The sequence below is a fragment of the Dermacentor andersoni genome, chromosome 1 (genome assembly GCF_023375885.2).
Source record: "Dermacentor andersoni chromosome 1, qqDerAnde1_hic_scaffold, whole genome shotgun sequence".
NCBI lineage: Eukaryota > Metazoa > Arthropoda > Arachnida > Ixodida > Ixodidae > Dermacentor > Dermacentor andersoni.
In genome coordinates, this window is record NC_092814.1 from 123,908,695 (window position 1) to 123,928,586 (window position 19,892).

The window sequence follows — 19,892 nt, forward strand, 5'->3', positions numbered from 1 at the left end:
ATTATTGGAGTTGTTTAATGAATAGCGAAATATATGTGCACGGGCACCTGTGCATTCTGCTTCCATTGGACCATAGTTGCTTTGGATAGGAAACGAACTCGGGACTGCGTCCTCGGCATGCGTGTTAGGCATGGAGTCGTTGCTTTGCTTCGGTCTGCGTGGCCTGTCATCTTGTTCCATTTTTCCTCTTCACTTCCCTGCTTCCTGTTTTCTGTTTCTATCCCCTCCTTCTTAAGGAATAGGCAGCTGTTGTGAAATAATAACAGTAATAATATAACCATAGGGTCTGAGTCACCTGTCCGCAGGATAAATGGCGGGAACGATGATACGCGAGGAATTTATCTTCAGCTTCATTCAAATCATTCATATGTCCTGCGCACTCTATAGTCGCCGATAATTTACACAAATGGCTGGTGATTTACAATCGATTTATGAGGAAAGTAGTTGTTTCTGTGAAACGATGTAGACTACTGCCGCGATGTTCTGTATTTAGCGAGTCGAAGCATATCGAAAAAAAAAAAAGAAGACACAGCACCCCAGAATTCTTTTTTTTTTTTATTTAAGCAATCTGATGTTTACTTCCCGACAGCAGAACCCGTCGTGGTTGCTCAGTGGCTATGGTGTTAGGCTGCTGCAGCACGAGGTCGCGGGATCGAATCCCGGCCACGGCGGCCGCATTTCGATGGGGGCGAAATGCGAAAACACCCGTGTACTTAGATTTAGGTGCACGTTAAAAGAACCCCAGGTGGTCGAAATTTCCGGAGTCCTCCACTACGGCGTGCCTCATAATCAGAAAGTGGTTTTGGCACGTAAAACCCCATAATTAAAATTACTTCCCGACAGCAGATCTTTTTCTTTCCTTTTTTCTTGCTCATTTCATTCATTGTTGCTTTCGAGATAAAAATGTTATGTTCGGAGCAGAGATTTAAAACCAAGCTTCTTTAGCGCGCAGAACTCACGGACACAAAAGGGATGAGATAGGTACAAGGGCTATGGTGTGTCTCATTTTTTCTTGTGTCTGTAGTTTCTGCGCGCTAAAGAATTTTGGTAATAAAACACCAAATAGATCGATATGTCACTTGGTAAGGTATATTTATAGCAGTGCCTTTTGAGATAACTCGTAGCGCGGCAGCCAATCATCTGCGCAACGTGTCGTAACCAAAATATTTTCAAGCATACGATATGCGAGATTTTAGCATCTATAGGCGCTTATAAAAGGCAGTAAAGGTCCTCAATGTGATGTTTCCTCACCGTGTGTCGAAAACCTTAGTAACTAACTTTTCCTAGTCGTATTTGAGAAAGATGCGAGCAATTGTTCGGAAGAATAACTCCAACTAAGCAGAAAAAAGAGTGAGATAGCTTACTGATCGGGTCTACGTGAGGCATTCACTCCGGCTCAGCCACTGTGCATAAAAGGCAGGTACCGAATCTTGGATCTACAGACAGGAAAAGCTACAAGCTCGACACCAAAAAAAGTTTGTTCGCCGCCGGCAGTGTTAGCATAGAAATCGAGACTTTTGGCCACGCAACATCATCGTACACGGAAAAGCACATGATCGCATACGATAAATCGGTCTGGCAAAAGGCAGCAGGTACAGGGCAGACGATTCTAGTGTCACCGTACGCCCGACCGGGAAACGTGACACGCCTACGACTCTATAATAATATCACGGTGCCCTCATTCCAAGTTGGTGCTCCAAGTAGTAATGATAATCAGAAGCTAGTGCAGCCGAGAGCTCGCACTATAGTTACGACAAACTGACAGCTTTCGATGCCATTCGAAGTTTCTAGAACGGTTCACGGCACAAGCACGCACTGCAAGCTCCACGAAGCAATCGCTGCGACATTTTGAGTTGGTTTAGTTGTCACTCGGAGGGGACTGCACGGCTGGCTTGAGACACCTACAATCTGCAGGCAAACGCGGCCCACAAGTGCGATGCACGGATAAAGCGGAACGGAGAAACGGACTTTCCGTGCACGGGGATTCAAGTAGGCGTCCTTCGATCGCGAATCAATCAGGCGGGCTACAAACGTCGTACATGTCGCCATTTCTCTCTTTCCTTCGATTACTGCCACGCCGTGATATCGAAATGAATAGGGGGTTCAATGTGTATAGATTTAGGAGACCCAACCTCATGTCCCGCAGATGGCGCGTCGGTAGGACGCTACAAACAGGTGCGCCTCGGCACACGTATACGTGCGGCACGCAAATGCGTTAAGCGCGAGGGCTTCGACGAACTGCGTCGATGCTACCTGCCGAAAAACGGGCTTGGGTCGATCATACCGTTCCTTTTTGTGACGGACGCCAATACTTACACTTGTGAAGACTACTTGGCGTCATCTCAACTTATGTGTACGCAGTACCAGAGGCCGCTTCGAAACAAAGAAAAAGGAGGAAAAACGTTTCGTTTATCTTCTGTTTTTACGGAAGCCCCCCTTGGCTGTAAAAGCAATTTTTCGTTGGAGACAACACATACGCATATATATATATATATATATGTGCGTGTGTGTGCGTGTGCGTGCGTGCGTGCGTGCGTGCGTGTGCGTGTGTGTGTGTGTGTGTGTGTGTGTGTGTGTGTGTGTGTGTGTGTGTGTGTGTGTGTGTGTGTGTGTGTGTGTGTGTGTGTGTGTGTGTGTGTGTGTGTGTGTGTGTGTGTGTGTGTGTGTGTGTTCTTATTAATTATTAGTATTATTTTTGCTTGCTGACGAAATGAGAGAAAAATGAGGTCCCGAAACTTCCGAATGCATTCGATTCCCACTAATTCGACCCTTGTGGGAGGGACCACAAGTTTTCATCGAAATATGAGAAAGGTAGAAATAAGAAACGGTGGCTACATGAAGGGATTCAAATATTCTGTATTGCTTGAAGTAATCAATTGAATTCTGGGGTTTTACGTCCCGAAAGCGCAATATGATTATGAGGCACGCCGTAGTGGGGGACTCCGCGTTAATTTTGACCACCTGGGGCTCTTTAACGTGCACCCAGTGCGCGGTAGCACGGGCGTTTTTGCATTTCACCCCCATCGAAATTCGGCCGCAACGGCCGGGATTTGATCCCACGACCTTGTGTTTTGCAGCGCATGCTTGGAGTAGTCTGTCGTCATCGACAGACAACTTCGACTGACGCCTGACGTCATCGACTATGTCCGAGGTCATCGACTACGCCTGCAGTGGTGAAAACTTACTGCACTGCTGCTCTAATTTTATCTTTATTTGGCACAGCTGACACTTTGAAATATTCAAAAATTATTCGCAAAACATTCGCATTTACAAATATGGACTATTTGATTCGAAGACCGAATTTAAAAGGGCACTATTCGATTAATTATCCGAAAGTTCCGAATGTTCGCACACCTCTACTTACAATATATATAGTTATTTTTTAGCACCGCCGAATTTTCGAAAACCGCCTCTGGCAGATAGCACAGTTCTAACCCTTGATTTAAATTACTAAATGAGGCAGCCATAAATCAACGAGAAATCAAAATGTGAAATAAATAATTAACATAACTACACTAATCCGCTTTTTCATTAACTATGTTATGGTACATATTTTAACCTACGAATTGTAGCCAGTGAGTTCTCAAGGCGTATCCACTTGGAAGGAATCCTCTCGACTGCACCAGTTCCCATATATTATTTTCACCGTGTCCGATGAAATGCATTGGTGTTCCAGTTACTTCTATGCTTCAATGCATGAAATAGCATTTTCTCTAACGAAAGGTAACTGGAACGTCCTTGCATTTCGTCGCACACTTTGAAAATTATTATCTCGAAACTGGTGCAGTCCTGAGAATTCGTCGCAAGTAGATATTTCTTGCGAACTCATTAGCTACAATTCGTAGATTAAAATATGTGTCGTAACATAATTAATTAAAATTTTGTTAGTGTAATTATGCTCATCAGTTAATTAGGCATTTTGATTTCTCGCAGAAATAATGGCTGCCTCATCGAGTAACTTAGATCAAGGATTAGAATTGTGCCATTTGCAACAGGCCATTTTTAAATCTTTGGTGCAGCTAAAAAAAAAGAAGGCACCCTATGTATGCGCCCTCGGCATGAGACAACGATAGCAAAGAAGCAAATAGTGAAATGATGACAGCAGCGAAGACGACGCCGACAAGCGCCCGGCATGACGACAACAGCAACGACGATGGCGGCGGCATGGTGGCGACCACGGCACAATAATGATGACAGCGACACGATGATTTTATCTTTAGTTCTCTTTGCAGGAATCACTGCAAAGCCTTCACAACACTTTGAACCGAGAAGGTACAGTTGAGTTCTGCCACCGTATGCGGGATGGAAATGTGCCGAACGAGATAGCAAATGACGCTGCACAAAGTTATTAATAAAGGGAAAGTGAGACATCCACCCAAACGGAGCTAAGTGCTACAAAGGAAACGCATGCGGGTTCCTCGAAAGAAAAGCTTCGCAGTTGAAGAAAAATTCGTCCTGGTCCGGGACGAATTTTTCTTCAGCTGCGAAGCTTTTCTTTCGAGGAACCCGCATGCGTTTCCTTTGTAGCACTTAGCTCCGTTTGGGTGGATGTCTCACTTTCCCTTTATTAATTACTTCTCTCCACCTTGCGGGTTTCCGCAGGACTATTACGTCAGAAAGTTACTGTTTGTGCGAGGTAAATCCCAGGTGAAAGCTGCTAATGGCGCTTTCACAACTTAGCTGCCCAAGACTGAGACAGCTTTCCCCTTCGAAGAAGAGTCCATGCCTTTGAAACGAAGAATACGCGCAGCACGCAAAACCACTTGCAAGTTAACAACGCAGGACAACGTCGCCGCCATCATATCCGAGTTATGTGTGCACGCATTCAGCGCGAGAATACAAAGATACAGAAAGTGACGTAGGCAAGCGACACGCACTTGTACTTGCTCTTTTCGGGGACCCGGTCGTTGTTCTTCGACCAGGTCATGGCGATCGGCAGGTCTCCCATGGCCGTACACTGGAGTCGGGCCTTCTCGCCTCTCTTGACGGCGTGCGCTCGAAACTTGACATCGAACTTCGGCGGCCCTGAAAAACAAACAAGGAGCTCACCACGTGCGGACTCACAGAACGTCTCTGCGTCTCTCATGGCTCCTCGAACTATATCCTTTGCTGTGAGCACGCTGTCTCGCATTCTGTGTGTCATTATGCGCATTCATATGGTACGTCATTGGTGCGTCATACGTCATTCGTATGGCACGTCATATGGTGCGCCATTATGCGCATTCATATGGTTGGTACGGATCATTCATGATCCGTACCAACTAGCTCGCACCCAAACCCTTCTGAGTCATTATGCGCGTCTGTGAAAACGCAGCCGGCTATGATGTAGCACGCAGTGAGGTCGCCTAGTCGAAGAAATGACGCTTTAAAATAATTTAATCGCTCCGGGCGAATGTCTTAACCACGCACCGCAGTATGACACCGTCAGCGAAGTCGTCAAACTCTACAATACCTCGTCATGCCCACTTTGCTCAGAGCACAGTATTGTACAGACACACAGTGAAATAGGACGCTCATGCTTTGCATGCCTGTAGCTAACGCGGTGGGAACAACAGAAATAAACTCTCGGTGGCATAAGGAAAGAAATACGGGAACGAAAGATTTCATCTACAAAGGTACGAAACAAACTAACGAAGCTAAACTATCGCTCGGTGAAGTATAGTTCCTGGGTAAGTTTCCTCGTATATGAATGAACGGTGCCAATAATGAGCATGAGATTAGACTGCACTCCGTTAACAGCTAGCCTCCATTCTAAGAGATTGTCTACATATTTTAGGGAAACGTGAAGTCCGCTACGGTACTGCGCAGATTACTTTGCCGTCAAGCACATAAAAGAGAACACTGCGAATAGTATTCTCATCAGCAAGAGCCTTTTCTCATTTGAGCTATAGCCAACCTTAATTGCGGCAAAGGAAAGGAAGCTTGCGATTAATTTGCCGTAGAGCAACGAATTTTGCCGTCTACCAGCTGCTGCATAACTGCATTGCATTATTTTTTACGGATTCGGCGTCTTTTCACGTATTGTAACGCTCTCTGGGTTACCTGTCTGTGTGTATTTCTTAACCAAGGGGTTGACTTATCCATTACCGAAACTTGCATCCAAAAATTGCATCGACAATACAAGCACCGTTATTGCAACCGCGCAATATTGATGTCGCAAGCATGTGCATGCGGAAGGGGGAGGGGAGAATGTGTTGCAAAATCTCGGAGTTTCGAGGGGAAGAAACCGAAAAAGATGGAAAGGACGCCACGAGGGATTTTCGGTATCGCTGCTTTTGTCATTTTCGTGCTCAACGCTACGATTCAGGAGCCACGCAAGTTACGCAATTCTCCGGTGTCCGTAGAAAATGAAGGTGGGTTACTGCGGTGTTGTTGTCACGCCCGCAGATTCGCAATTGCGACAGACCCTTTTAATGTTTCATCTTCTTTTATTCCAGTTCTTTTTTTTTTCTTTACCACCACAGACTATTCCTCTGGGGGAGGACCAGGAGAAAATTGGTAGCGAACTCTGCGAAGAGCTGCGAAATCTGATACGACTGGTTGCACATCACACACGTAGCTGCCGGTGCACGTCTAAATTTTTTATCACAGAAGATTATATGGTGAAGCCGCACCTATAAAGCTTTCCAGTGCTAGGGGACAGATTGTGGCGCCAGAAAGAAACGTAGCCACACTGCAACTAATTTTGTTTACTCTTCCGAAATCTTACGAGAAATTTTAACGTTTGCGTGAAACCACTAAAGTGGAGTTTCTGCCATACTGAAGGCCATTTTCTTTAGGAGTGTGAGCGCTAAATTTGGGTTTCTGATTGACAACCTGATACCAAAAAAAAAAAAAAAAAAAACAGAAATACTGCTTGCGCTTTCTTATTCTTCTTTTCTCGTCCTCTTTCTCCTGCGTCATGTCCTCCTTTTTTTCTCTTAAAGAACAACACTTCTCATGTGCACCTATCGTCAAACCGTTAGTAATTGCACGATAATTTACGACTCCTCGAACGTATGAATGAGACAGAACCTTCGCCTGTTTGCTGTAAGAAGTCGAAAAAAAAAACCCAGTAAGAAGCGCTTCGAAAATGAAATGTACAATTTAGAGATATAATGCTCGTGCAAACTAAGGTATGTAAAAAAAAAAGAAATACTAGGCCAGCACTACGATATCTAACATCACAATGGACGTTTAGCCGATTTTTTGCTAGAATAGAAACCGATAAGTTTGAGAACTGCTCGTGAATAGAGCCACATGAACAACCAAGATGGGCTTCGAGCTCAGAATTCAACTGCACCTCGTTTGTCTTTCTCTTTTTGCGATCCCTCCCAAAGAAACCGTCCATTTTGGGAAGATGCGCCTACACCGAGTAACTCTGAAAAATAGAAGTGCATTTCTATTTGTCGTGTTATTTCTGCTTTCTGTGCATAATGAAAGGTGACGCTTGATGTTCAGCTCGTTAATATCAAGTAGTGGTGTTAGGGGCCACAAGATTGAAAATCATGCCTGCCATTGCAATATACCCGTTCAAAAAATATCTAACTTTCAGTGCTTCGTAGACCTGCAGGCAGGCTATTGCGCTATACCCTAGGAAGATGGTGTTTCAGAAGTTAAGAATTTATTTAATTCTAATTACGTGTGTGTAGAACACATAAGGAGGTCCCGTAGTCGAAGAATGTATCGGGACCTCCTGTTAAAGACACTTATGATGGTATACAATGTTTCAAGAACAGTAGCACAGATGAGAGCTAAGAGTAATGTCAAAACGTGTTTATATCATATGAGTAATAACAACACTTGTTAACAGCATGACAGTATAAAAAAACAGAATAAAATGAGAAAAAACGGACACTATCAGTAAGTACTTATTATGAATGCTTTTAGTTCTCTTTTAAATTGGTATGCATTTTTTGCATTTTGATTATAGGTGGCAGATTATTCCAAAGCGATATCGAGGAAAATTCCGCAGTCTGTTTACCATAGTTAGTATGCACTTTAGGTAGACGGAAATTATTATTGAGTGCAAATCTAGTGTGACTATGAGCTATCAGGTCACAAGGTGAGAAGCAGATCGATGGTAGTTTCTTAGTCATATATTTGTAGAATAAAATTCCTAGATTATATTTGGTGAGTTCTGAAATGGTTAGGATGTTGTTTTCATGTAGTAGTGATTTTTCATTTGAAAAACGTGAACTACTTATAATAATTCCTTATGGATTGGTTCTGGACTACATGGAGGGATGCCAAGTGAGTGTTACAAGTGCTACCCCCGCATATTATGTCGTAGTTAATACGAGAGTGAACGAATGAGTAGTATAGCCAGATTAATGTACCGTATGTAAAGTAGGTACGAGTTTTAATTAGAACGCGAATACCGTATGTTATTTTATTTTTTATGTGAGAAATGTGATCTTTATATTTCCAATTGCAGTCAAGAGAAATACCAAGGAAAGATGAGCATGGACTGGGAGAGATAGAATGTGAGCCAAAAGTTAAAGGGAAGGATGCCGAATGTTGTTGATTTGAGGAAAATACAACAAATTTAGTCTTGGTGGCATTAGTAGATAATAGGTTAGCATTACACCAACTTAAAACATCTTCTACATCGGTATTTAGCTCGTTAATAATAAGTGACATGTTTTTATCAGAGGCAAACATGGTAGTATCATCAGTGTACAGAATGCACTTGGTAGACGACAAACAGTTAGGTAGACCATTAATATAAATCAACAACAGTAGCGTTCCTATGATGGATCTTTGAGGGGCGCCAATGTTAGTGGTTTGTTGTCTGGAATAGACATTAGACATAGACACAACCTTAACTCTGTTAGATAAGTAACTTTTTAATAGTGAGAAGGCAGGATCACGTACACCGATAGCCTCAAGCTTAGAAAAAGGGATACTATGGTTTAAGCAGTCGAATGCCTTTGTTAGATCGATGAAGACTGAATCTGCAAATAGATTTTCGTCTATTGCTTTTTTAATTGGTCAGTTATATGTATGAGTGCCAGATAAGTGGAGTATCCATTACGAAAACCAAAGTGGCATGAAGAGAGAATATTAAATGTAGTGAGGTATTCGTTTAGACGCAATTTGATTAATTTCTGGAGAACTTCGCCGAAAAAAAGTAATATACATATAGGGCGGTAGGCATGTATTAGAGTGGTGTCACCTTTTTTAAGAACTAGAATGACTTTACCGCGCTTAAGCTCGTTAGGAAACAGACCAGTCTTGAATATCAAATTCGTAATATAAGGCAAGATATCAGAATATAGGTGCGCAATCATTGTAATAGTAGCAGGCAGAGCTTCAACAGTTCCCGCACTGGTGGGTTTTAGGTGACACATAACCTTACATATTTCCTCTGGTGTTGTGGGGAAGAGAAAAAAAATGAATGAGGGAGACGATTAAGTTGAGGGACTTGTGAAGGAGAGGGTGTGTCATGAAAAAAAAAAAAAAATAGGAGCTGAAAGTGTTGGCTATTAGGATAGGGTAGTTATACTCTGAGTTATTGTACATAATTTTTGATACCTGTTTTGGTCGAGAATTCCTGTTTAGAAAGGAGTTGACGATGTCCCATTTCAATTTGGTATTATCGCTTGCTTGTAAGGCTTTTGTTCTAGATATAATCTTTTTGCCACTTTTAACTGGCTGTTTATAGAGTTACGTAACTATTTTATATCTGGCAATTAATTGACAGCATGCTTAAGAATGGTCAAGTAGGGGAGGGGGGCATGTAGACTAAAAGAAGTCGAAAAGAAACATAGGAGACAAAAGAAACCCTGCATGGTATTCATGTCCCAAAAGTAATATCAAGGGCTATGTTAGGTGGCACTGCTTATACATATGTATGTATGTGTACACGGGGTGATCATTTTTAAGTTTTCCGCAACTATCAAAAACCGTGTGTGGCAGATAGCATAAATCTTGTCCTTGAGCTGGGTTATTCGAAGAGGCGAACATTACCAGCACGAGAAATCGAAACACATATTCAACTAATTAACAAATATTGCAAATTAACTTCCTAATTCAGCATTTACTGCACATATTGCAATTTGCGAATTGTAACCGATGAACTTGCAAGACGTATCCACTTGAAATTAATTTCCAGGATGACAGCAGCCCCCAGATATTTTCAGAAGTGTGGGACAATATACATGGGTGTTACAGTTACTTTTGTGCATAAATGCATGAAAGAGCGTTTTGTTGAAAAACTAAGTGGAACAACAATGAATTTTTACGACGAGTTATATGGCGCATATCTCCAAATTGGTGTCATTCTGGAAATTCATTCCAATTGGATACGCTTTGCAAACTCATCCACTACAATTCGTAAATTGGAATACGTGCCGTAAAGTAATTAATTAGGAAGATACTGAGTGAATTTTTTAAATTAGTTGAATATTTGTTTCGGTTTCTCATGCAAGTAATGTCCGCCTGTATGAATAGTCCGACTCAAGGACTAGAATTATATTATCTGCAACAGACGGTGTTCCAATATTATAGATAACTTAAAAATTATCACCCTCTATATAACTATCCGGGAATTTGAGACGCCGCTATGCTGCTTCGGCCCTTCGCAGTTCCTTTCACTTCTGTTTCGCGTTTCGCCTAGATGGGTTCTGCTGCGTCAATGAAAAAGTTAGCATTGGCCGGCTTCCTTTTGCGGGAGCATATAGGACACATTCACAAGCTTGGGTGGTGAAGGGAGCGAAAAACATTCAAGGCCATCTCGGCCTGCGAAGGTGTATGACGAGCGGAGCTGTAAATATCGTGGTAAGAAAACTTGTGGTAAAGACTTTATTGACATCACTCATTCTCACTTAGTAACGACGGTCATAATAGCTTTGTGGTCGCTATGATATATACTGATCGGCATACTCGCAAATGCAAACACATTCTTTGATAATGTCAAATCGATGCACGTACGCCGTTGCGTGGTCGGTTAGGCCGGATTGGTGTGGCATCGCAAGAGACGTATGTCTGCAACAGCAAACGTGTAAACCACTCCCTTTTTCGTCCCGACACATCCACATTGAAATCACCGGCAGCGACCACAGGGGTAGTGTCATCGCAACTAACCCACGCAAAGTGAGCAACCGTGAAGCTTACGCGGCTATGAGCCATTGCAGTTTTTGCTTGCTTACGGGGGTATGAACAATTCACGATGGCAGTTTTCAACATGCAGTTGTGTATGTTGTAAGTGTGATTAGAAAGAATGTCAGAGCTGTTCGCTTCACTTTCCTCAGGGCTTGTAGCCTCTGCTTTACGTGGGTATCAGTCGTTGCATTTTTTGTTTGCTTACGAGGGTACGAGCAATTGATCATGATAGTGTTTGTGTGCGGACACGAAACGTCTATGGTACCCTAGCCATATGCAGCTCCGCTGTAAAGAAAAAAAGAAGTGGAGTATAATTGCGCGTTGGCCGATGATGAACATGTAATATCGGGTCCCATCCCTGCAGCAAGAAGCGCGCTGGCGATCACTATTGCTAGATTGGGCGGTTGCTCTGTTGGGTGGCTGACTCATCCCAATGCGCAAAGCTACATGTAAGCTACTACTGACGCCAGGTTGTATCTGAATGATCGAATCAACTTGGGTTTTGCTGAGGTTTAGCCATACCGACATCCGAGTAGTTGCGCCCTTGCGTGTACCTCTTTCATCAAAACGTGGCCTTTGAGGATGTTCAAATCGAGCCCTCATGCTCACCAGCTGTACGAAACGCATTATATATCTTTGGCAAAAAAAAGAAGAAAACATACACAACAACCAGAAAGCTGGGCTAGTTGGTATGGGTTGACCATCGGTTGACTGTAGCGCAATAAGATGGATCACAAGAGAAAAATTAGCGTCACACGACGGTCGCTCCAATTGCTTGTAGACCTTCATTCTTCTATGTGCATCGGAGCATTCCTACAATAGTCGTTTCGTGCTTTTCTTCAGTGAACAAGCGGCCCGCCGTGTGCGCGACAAGGATTCGTAACTGCAGCCTGCATGTTCCGCTCCACAATATCTCGACTGCAGAGCAATATCTGAGGGCAGCCAAACCACCGATATCAGAGAAAGCAAAAGGCAAAGGCGAGATAAGCAATATATATGGCGACGAGCTTTGCAGCGTTCCAGAGGCGAATGTCAGTAGTGCCGCCACGAGTCTGCAACACTAATTTGTCTACTATTTTGCCAACCTTAGCAGTTAAAATGCAGAAAAAGCTCCACGATGATAACGAAGTGGCTCCGCATAGTCTATGGCTGGATAAGTACTTTTGCGATCTTCGCCAGCCTTCAGGATATGGGTGCCCACTAGGTGCAAGTCAACTCGCAAAGAGTTTTTTTAAACGCCATCCTTTCCTAGAATCCGAGCAGGAAGGGTTTGCACTTCTAAATAAAGCAAGAATTCAGCCATCTTGTACGTATCTTCTGTACTTAAGCTATAGTCGGGCCAACAGAAATGACACTTATCCGTTCGCATTAATTTTAGTAATATACTTCAATTATTCATACAAAAACATACCTCTTCACTTCTTCCGTAGCAGTGGTGTCCAAAGCGTCTCTAAGATTCAAGCAAAGAAGTTTATACCACTATCACCAACGAGAGAAGCTGGTAAGGAACCGTGATATACTGTTTATGGAGGTTTCGACGGCCACATAGTCGATGGCCAAACAATAAATCAAAAGCCTTCTTTAATGGCTTCTTACAAAAGACTTTCTAAGTCTGCACCTGAGCTCGCCTCTATAGGGTTTAAAGTTCAAAGCTGCTTAGTATCCGCTGTGCGCGTCATTTGTTGCTGCAAGCTACTGAAATCGGTCTTTGTAAAGATTGACTTCGCGAAAATGTCTTTTGGGGAACTATTACCTAAGAGTTTGTCGGAAGATTCGAATCGACGTTACACAGTACAGCGACTTGCGTAACAAATAAGGTTCATCCTTTCTGCTTCTCTCTTGGCTCTAGACCAGTTTATAGAACTGTCTTCAATAAAGCCATCTACCACTTGGCCATGCACTACAGGCCTCCAACAAAACCGCCTGCTTGCTGATGACCTGAAACGGCCTGTTTCTGCCTTCGGTTCACATTTATTAGAATTTCGGGCCAACCACTTTTTCACTCCTCTTGCCTAGCACTCGTCTCGTCTGTTTCGTTTTTTTTTCTGTACGTGCGTGTCTGCTGTAATCAAGTAAAACTCTTCCTTGGGCTAGTTGGTTCATGTATGAATGAGTAAAGGCAAGGCGCAAAAGACAAGGACTGACGAAGGACACAAACGACAGGACCGGCGCCTGCTGTAATATTGCGCTGCGAATATGAATACAAGCTCTACCAACTAAGTAGCCCGCCTTATTGCATTGACACTATTGAAACGTGTGACTGTACTCATTCCGTGACTTATGTAAACAAAAAAAATGGACCCTCATTTTTTTTGCTGCCTTTGATAAGAAGCTTGACTTGCAACTTTGTAGGTACATCGCATGCACAAAGCGTTTGCGAGTAACAAGTGAGCCTACGCGGAATTCACAAGCCTGGCGCTCGTCGCCAACAGATGCGTTAAGTACGAAACTCTCGAGTTGCAAGCCGTGCGCACGGTGCACACTGCACAGAAGCTTTATGTCTCTGACTTCCGCTCGTTTCGGACGATCTTGGCTACAGTGTTGTTGCTGCCTCTTTTTCGGGTCACCCTTGACAAATATCTAAGAATTGTGTGCCTAGACGGTAGTGCCTTCGTAATAGCTGCTGACGGCCTTTCAACCACGGAGGAAGCCTTCCATCGCATCAGTGCGGTCTCTAAGCCATACTAAGGCAAAGAAACCTTGAAATTGCGTTTTCTCAAGAGGACTGATGATCACCGACAAGTACATATGCGGACTCTAATAAAAGTAGCTGAAACTGTGGATCGTGTAAGTGCGCACTTAGCTGTGGTTCTGAGCTCCTGCAGCTGAGAACTAACGGTTACCCGCTACGCTGGGTCATATTGATGTTGCCTGTCATCACCCTTTATAAGGCTCGGTATGGAACCGGGCATCTTAAGGAGAAATTAACAACGGGCGCTTATTTTTTTATTGTGCTCGCGTGGCGACTTCTGCATACTGCAAATTATGTATTGTAGACGCACATGTTGATTGTGTCGCACATTGCGTTCTGGCGATAAAATGAGTGATTTCTAATTAATTCTAATTATTCCAGACTCTTCAGTAACTCAACTTGTAACTCAACTTATATTCTAATGTCATATCTATAATGAAACCCATGAATTTTGTACTGTACAATTTTTTTCTATCTCTTTGTGATTTATTTTCAGTTTCCTGCCCGGTAATCTCAAGAGGTGAACCGGAAGTGCTGCGCAAGAAACAAGAGTGTCACTCGTTGCTCGTGCCACTAAAGAGCAAGTAAGTGACAAGTAAGGTTTACAGTATCACTAGAAAAGCGCATGTTATTGAACTACACATTTATTTTGATTATTGCAGTCATTGAGGAGGTAACTGACCACCTGAAATTTCTTTTTCGCGTTTTTGTTTTCATTTTTTCATGTTCCAAGACCTGGCCACAATTTTCTATTTACCTCCGTTCTTACTGCCATGCTGTCTTCTTCGTCCAAGTCTTGCTAAGTTCCTGTGGTGTGTCAGCTTTTCCATTTTCTTCCCCCCTCTTTTGTTCGTATGTGTTTATTTCTACTTCGCCAAAAAATAACGATTATTATCATTATTGCGTTCACAGACATCTTTAGTGCAAGCAGTTGCCACATTTGTAGGAGGTGTTGGTAAGACTATAAAGAAGCAACATATATCTCCTACAAAAGTGCAGTAGGGTTACAAATGCAATGTTTGTGACTAGGCATACTTTCACTTTCTTCTCATCGTTTAGAATGTTTAAAGGCAGGTAGAATGAAAACTAACATACGGTTTTGTATCTTCTTTTCTTCAGAAGTTTGAACCTGTCACAATGATGCTAAACTAGCGAACATGTGTGCGTGCTTGCAACTATTTTTGTAACTATGTCACAATTCGACGTTTGCATTGTTATCTCTACATATTACACACACTAACTCTCACGTCTACAAAGCAGAATAACATTAAAAATTTTACAAGTTCGTTTAATTAAAAACGCTGAATAGATGAAGAAAAATACGTCACTTTCCTTCTGGGTGTATCTCTTCAAACTAGAAGAAAAGAAAAATCAAAAGCCTGATCCACAAAGATTCCCGTTCGTAAGTTCTCTTCACCATTGGCCAGCCGCCTTTACTTTCACAGCAGGATTGGAAAAATTTCTGTCTTGCGAACAATTCCAGCGCAAGCGCTTTTTGTGAATGCCAGATCAGATTACCACCGTATATTCGTGAGCACTAGTGCTTTTGACTTCGGAGTCCGACGCGAACGTAAACCGCCCCGCGGTGATCACATCTACATGCGAAAAATAAACAAATAAACAATAAACAAAATAAACAATAAACAATATGTGGCAGAGAGTTAGTGAGCAACACGCGAGTCAGTAAGTGAGATCTAAAGTAACTCCTGTTACAGTTTGTGCGGCAGCGTATGGAACAGATGCCAAACACCTGGGACACGGCGAGCCTTATCGTCACGCTCATCAACATGAAAAGACTTGTCCGTCGGGTGTGTGCGACGAGATTATGCGCGGAATGTGCAATTCCTACTCTCCCCTGTCCTACGTTCAACCCCTCTACGCCAAGGAGTGGTTTCCTTCCCATGACCTTCTGTGTGGGTTGGCCAGACGTGCGATGTGGCCTACGTTCACCCCTCTACGCCAAAGAGTGGTTTTCCTCCCATGATCCTCTGTGTGAGTTGACCCGACGTGCGACGTGGCCGACGTTCACCCCCTCTACGCCAAGGAGTGGCTTTCCTCCCTTGACTTACTCTCTGCGTGGGTTGACCCGACGTGCGACGTGGACTACGTTCACCCCCTCTACGCCAAGGAGTGGCTTTGCTCCCATGATGCTCTGTGTGGGTTGACCCGACGTTCACCCCCTCTACGCCAAGGAGTGGCTTTCCTCCCTTGATTTACTCTCTGTGTGGGTTGACCCGACGTGCGACGTGGCCTACGTTCACCCCCTCTACGGCGAGGAGTGGCTTTGCTCCCATGATGCTCTGTGTGGGTTGACCCGACGTGCGACGTGGCCTACGTTCACCCCCTCTACGCTGAGGAGTGGCTTTCCTCCCTTGACTTACTCTCTGTGTGGGTTGACCCGACGTGCGACGTGGACTACGTTCACCCGCTCTACGCCAAGGAGTGGCTTTGCTCCCATGATGCTCTGTGTGGGTTGACCCGACGTGCGACGTGGCCTACGTTCACCCCTCTACGCCAAGGAGTGGCTTTGCTCCCATGATGCTCTGTGTGGGTTGACCCGACGTGCGACGTGGCCTACGTTCACCCCCTCTACGCCAAGGAGTGGCTTTGCTCCCATGATGCTCTGTGTCGGTTGACCCGACGTGCGACGTGGCCTACGTTCACCCCCTCTACGCCAAGGAGTGGCTTTGCTCCCATGATGCTCTGTGTGGGTTGACCCGACGTGCGACGTGGCCTACGTTCACCCCCTCTACGCCAAGGAGTGGCTTTGCTCCCATGATGCTCTGTGTGGGTTGACCCGACGTGCGACGTGGCCTACGTTCACCCCCTCTACGCCAAGGAGTGGCTTTGCTCCCATGATGCTCTGTGTGGGTTGACTCGACGTGCGACGTGGCCGACGTTCACCCCCTCTACGCCAAGGAGTGGCTTTCCTCCCTTGACTTACTCTCTGTGTGGGTTGACCCGACGTGCGACGTGGCCTACGTTCACCCCCTCTACGCGAAGGAGTGGTTTTGCTCCCATGATGCTCTGTGTGGGTTGACTCGACGTGCGACGTGGCCGACGTTCACCCCCTCTACGCCAAGGAGTGGCTTTCCTCCCTTGACTTACTCTCTGTGTGGGTTGACCTGACGTGCGACGTGGGCTACGTTCACCCCCTCTACGCCAATGAGTGGTTTTCCTCCCATGACCCTCTGAGTGGGTTGAGCCGACGTGCGACGGGGTCTACGTTCACCCCCTCTACGCGAAGGAATGGCTTTGCTCTCATGACGCTCTGTGGGGGTTGACCCGACGTGCGACGTGACCTACGTTCACCCCCTCTATGCCAAGGAATGGTTTCCCTCCAATGACCCTCTGTGTTCGTTGAGCCGACGTGCGACGGGGTCTACGTTCACCCCCTCTATGCCAAGGAGTGGTTTTCCTCCTATGACCGTCTGTGTGGGTTGACCCAACGTGCGACGTAGCCGACCTTCACCCCCTCTCTGCCAAGGAGTGGTTTCCCTGCGATGACCCTCTGTGTGGGTTGACCCGACGTGCGACGTGGCCTACGTCCCCCCCCCCCCCCCCCCCTCTACGCCGATGAGTGGTTTTCCTCCCATGACCCTCTGAGTGGGTTGACCCGACGTACGACGTGGCCTACGTTCACGCCCTCTACGCCAAGGAGTGGTTTCCCTCCAATGACCCTCTGTGTAGGTTGACCCGATGTCTCCTGACAAGGCCCTCTACCAGGGAGCAAGAGATAATAAAGTTTGCCGGATGGTGGAGTGTATACGAAAGCCAAGAGCAGCCACTTGTGGATACATCTTCTCTGTCCTTGCGTGCAGGTCACGCACGCTGAACGTTTCACTATTTTTTGTCTTGGAGCACACCGCTCACCCGTAATGATGTATTAAATTTGTGTTATTCGTTTTTACATCACCTCGTCTTCCCTGCCGAACTCTCGCCGATAGTAAATCTTATTCGAGCTCCAAGCAGACTGCTGAATGTCTCAAAACACCACTACTTTATATGACTACTTTTGTATTTACTCATAGTCGCATGAATGCAGCAAAGGTAGCAATGGTACCAATGGCAGCAAGACCAACGTAGTTTCCTTCAGTTATTCTTATTTTTTACGGAGCGTTTCAGAAGTGTTGAGCAACGGCCCGCATTTTAAGCAGAGCATTTCGTGTCGCAAGGAGAGCGCGTGCGTCGTAAGAAGAGGAGCCAGTGTGTCGTCCCCCGCCCTTCCCTTCCCATTTTGTGTTCGGCAAAGTCTCGCGTGAGCCCTGCTAATAGGTGAACTAATCTCGCGCTTTGCTCGCGTCCCGCAGTTGTGGAGAACGTGAGCCGCCGGCACGACGAACGAAGCTGCCAGTCGTTTTAATTAAGGTTCGATCCCCCTCACCGCGCGCTCGTCTCTGACGGTGTCCCATTAGTATCGGACATCCCCCTCCTCCGGTTTCCCGAGCAGCACGTGCTGCGGGTCTCAGCCTTGGATGTAGCAGCGGCGCATCGGCTACGACCCGCCTGACGGCAGCACTCGGTTGGCGGAAACATTGTGCATACACCACTTTCTCGGCGCTCGCGGCATCGGCGATGGTACGACGACGGCGCAGACAGACCACGCTAATCGAGTTAAGCTATAGGTGCTGATTTCCTGGGACACCACTTAGGCAAAAATATAGATTAAAAATTTCATGCAGAACCCATCTCACAATGAATGCCCACGCTAGGACGATTAGCATATACGCAATTGACACACCGTGTTGCGAAAGTCTTCACTCCTGTGTAGCCGGCTTCTTGAATGTTCTGCTATCAACACGTTCTGCACTTCTCGGTAGCTCAACGCTACTCGCTCAATGCACACTCTGGTCCCATTCTGTTCACTTCATTTCTTTCTCCAGACTCGGCTACTTTTGATTCCAGCTTGTTCATTTCTCTGCGGCGGACTTCTTCCATTTTCTATTGCCGACTTCGATCACTTCTGTCTTTTTGTTCTGATTGTCTATCCTGACACCTACCCAGTAGCACATACCTATTCTGGAGGATCGGCCAATAATGTTCACATACCAAGTGTCACATTCCTAGTTGCACATACCCAATGCCAAAAGTTGTCTATTCGGGCATCTAACCAGCGGCACACGCCCAGCTGCCCGAATTGTCCTGAAATAGTGTAGATACCTATGGACATACCGAAAAGTATGCGAAGTTGCCAAACAAAGCAAGTCACATTATAAGCGTCCGATTTGCTCGTAGATCTCACGTCACGCGAAAGCCAATGCAGGGGATCTGTTATTTCCCTAACGTCGAGCCGTGATCTCAATACGCTTCTTCACTCCATTGAAAGCCTGGTTACAAACCATAGAAAGAAGTTACTATTGAAGGAAAATTATCGAGTATAAAACAAAAGGCAACATAATTAGGTGGAGTCCAACACACCAAATGATCGACAGGGTATAGTAAATTTTGCACACCAGCGGGGATCGCAAACCGCAATGGGATCTCACCTGAGTTGACAGCGCACCACTTCAAGCACGGTGCGCAGTATGCGCCGTGCGCCCCCGAGGTACATTATCTGCGGATGTTTCTCAGAGGCAACGAAAACAGGAATCATTATACCACTTTGTCAATACTGCAAGACGAAGACCTCTCCCAGCGACTTGCACAAGCTGACTCGATCCTACGTCTGGAAATCTCCTAATCTCATCATTGCCGGTGGATGCGTTTCCTTTTCCCTTGGCAACCATTCTACTATACCCTGGACCACAGGTTATATCCTCTACGCACTACGTGACCTGCCTAACTCTACCTGTCCCGCTTCAACTAGCCATCAGCTACGCCTCTTTGCTATCGATCCATACTACCGTCTTCATCTCTTAACGCTACAACTACCGTTTTCCGTTACATTGCTCGTTGACCGTTCCTTAGCTTCTCCTCAAGCCTTTTTGTTATCGTCGAAGTTTTAGCCCTATAAGTTTGTGCTGGTAGAATGCACGGAACGTACACTGTTCTTTTCAATGAAATAGGCCAGCTGGTGTTCATGACTTGACAGTGTCTGCCGTTTGCACTCGAACTCTGTTCGTAGGGAAACGCCCTTTTCATAATCGGGGTACCTTGTAGATACATGGTCTTGGAA

At 45.2% G+C, this 19,892-nt stretch overlaps 1 protein-coding gene across 1 annotated transcript in view; it reads right to left on the reverse strand.

Annotated features, from left to right (window-relative positions):
- Nucleotides 1-19,892, reverse strand: part of LOC126545824 (cell adhesion molecule Dscam1-like) — a 710,777-nt gene that overhangs the window by 157,964 nt on the left and 532,921 nt on the right. Inside the window, exon 7 of the mRNA XM_055061988.2 lies at nucleotides 4,878-5,025. Coding sequence (XP_054917963.2) covers nucleotides 4,878-5,025 — 148 coding nt within the window. The remainder of the gene's footprint in view (nucleotides 1-4,877; nucleotides 5,026-19,892) is intronic.